Here is a 2,247-nt window from a genome sequence, read left to right on the forward strand (position 1 = left end):
TTAATTTTGTTCTCTTTCTATCATCACCGCCACTACTGCCTTTCTCTCCCCTTGTCATCTCGACTCATCGGTCTCCTTCATTTCTGCCATTATCTTCTGCCCCCTCTTGTTTCTCTCTTTCTCATTCTCTCCCTTTCCCCGATTCTCCTTCACTCACTCCTCCGTCCGTCCCTCCCTCCGAATCCCCCCCTCTCTCCCTCCGAATTCCCCCCCTCCTCTCCCTCCAAATCCCCCCCCCCCCCTCTCTCTCTCTCTCTCTCTCTCTCTCTCTCTCTCTCTCTCTCTCTCTCTCTCTCTCTCTCTCTCTCTCTCTCTCTCTCTCTCTCTCCCTCTGCCGTCCCTCCCTCTCTAACTCTCTCTCCTTCTCCCCCCCCCCCCCCACACGCCCACTGACCGCCCCCCTCCCTTCCAGGCGGTCGCACAGGCAGAGCTACGGCGGCGGCGAGATGTCGGTGACGGCGATGCTGGTGTTCTATTTCCTGGTGTTCCTGGCGGAGATCCTGATGTTCGGGCTGCTCAGCCTGGTGCTCTTCTGGGTCGTGTACTACCGCGGCGGCTTCAAGTGGCGCGAGGACCCCGCCAAGGAGTTCAACTTCCACCCGGTCCTCATGGTGGCCGGGTTCATCTTCTTCATGGGAAACGGTGAGTGCCGCCCGCCCGCCGAAGGGAAGGGAGGCCTTCTCTGTATTTGCAGAGACGGAGACAGAGAGAGAATGTGTGAGAGCGAGAGAGAGAATATGTGTGTGAGAGAGAGAGAATATGTGAGAGAGAGAGAGAAAATATGTGAGAGAGAGAGAGAGAATATGTGAGAGAGAGAGAGAGAATATGTGAGAGAGAGAGAGAGAGAATATGTGAGAGAGAGAGAGAGAGAGAATATGTGAGAGCGAGAGAGAGAATATGTGTGTGAGAGAGAGAGAATATGTGAGAGAGAGAGAGAAAATATGTGAGAGAGAGAGAGAGAATATGTGAGAGAGAGAGAGAGAGAATATGTGAGAGAGAGAGAGAGAGAATATGTGAGAGAGAGAGAGAGAGAATATGTGAGAGAGAGAGAGAGAGAGAGAGAATATGTGTGTGTGTGAGAGAGAGAGAGAGAGAGAGAGAGAGAGAGAGAGAGAGAGAGAGAGAGAGAGAGAGAGAGAGAGAGAATATGTGAGAGAGAGAGAGAGAGAGAGAGAGAGAGAGAGAGAGAGAATATGTGAGAGAGAGAGAGAGAGAATATGTGAGAGAGAGAGAGAGAGAGAGAGAGAGAGAGAGAGAGAGAGAGAGAGAGAGAGAGAGAGAGAGAGAGAGAGAGAGATAATAAGTAAAAGAGAGATAATAAGTAAGAGAGAGAGAGATAATAAGTAAGAGAGAGAGAGAGATAATAAATGAGAGAGAGAGAGAGAGATAATAAGTGAGAGAGACAGAGAGAGATAATAAGTGAGAGAGAGAGAGATAATAAGTGAGAGAGAGAGAGAGAGAGAATATGTGAGAGAGAGAGAGAATATGTGAGAGAGAGAGAGAGAATATGTGAGAGAGAGAGAGAATGTGTGAGAGAGAGAGAATATGTGAGAGAGAGAGAGAATATGTGAGAGAGAGAGAGAATATGTGAGAGAGAGAGAGAGAATATGTGAGAGAGAGAGAGAATATGTGAGAGAGAGAGAGAATATGTGAGAGAGAGAGAGAGAATATGTGAGAGAGAGAGAGATATGTGAGAGAGAGAGAATGAGAGAGAATATGTGAGAGAGAGAGAGAATATGTGAGAGAGAGAGAGAATATGTGAGAGAGAGAGAATATGTGAGAGAGAGAATATGTGAGAGAGAGAATATGTGAGAGAGAGAATATGTGAGAGAGAGAATATGTGAGAGAGAGAATATGTGAGAGAGAGAATATGTGAGAGAGAGAATATGTGAGAGAGAGAATATGTGAGAGAGAGAATATGTGAGAGAGAGAGAGAATATGTGAGAGAGAGAGAATATGTGAGAGAGAGAGAGAGAATATGTGAGAGAGAGAGAATATGTGAGAGAGAGAGAATATGTGAGAGAGAGAGAATATGTGAGAGAGAGAGAATATGTGAGAGAGAGAGAATATGTGAGAGAGAGAGAATATGTGAGAGAGAGAGAATATGTGAGAGAGAGAGAATATGTGAGAGAGAGAGAATATGTGAGAGAGAGAGAATATGTGAGAGAGAGAGAATATGTGAGAGAGAGAGAATATGTGAGAGAGAGAGAATATGTGAGAGAGAGAGAATATGTGAGAGAGAGAGAA

At 46.3% G+C, this 2,247-nt stretch overlaps 1 protein-coding gene across 3 annotated transcripts in view; it reads left to right on the top strand.

The window, feature by feature from the left end:
- The first annotated feature begins 417 nt into the window (after positions 1–417).
- The window catches only part of LOC125047497 (plasma membrane ascorbate-dependent reductase CYBRD1-like), a 27,336-nt gene continuing 25,506 nt past the window's right edge, over positions 418–2,247 (top strand). For all 3 annotated transcript variants that reach the window (XM_047645732.1, XM_047645730.1, XM_047645731.1), the window contains exon 1: positions 418–642. In XM_047645732.1, coding sequence (XP_047501688.1) covers positions 447–642 — 196 coding nt within the window. In that variant the 5' untranslated portion in view covers positions 418–446. The remainder of the gene's footprint in view (positions 643–2,247) is intronic.

This window comes from Penaeus chinensis, chromosome 41 (genome assembly GCF_019202785.1).
Source record: "Penaeus chinensis breed Huanghai No. 1 chromosome 41, ASM1920278v2, whole genome shotgun sequence".
Lineage (NCBI taxonomy): Eukaryota > Metazoa > Arthropoda > Malacostraca > Decapoda > Penaeidae > Penaeus > Penaeus chinensis.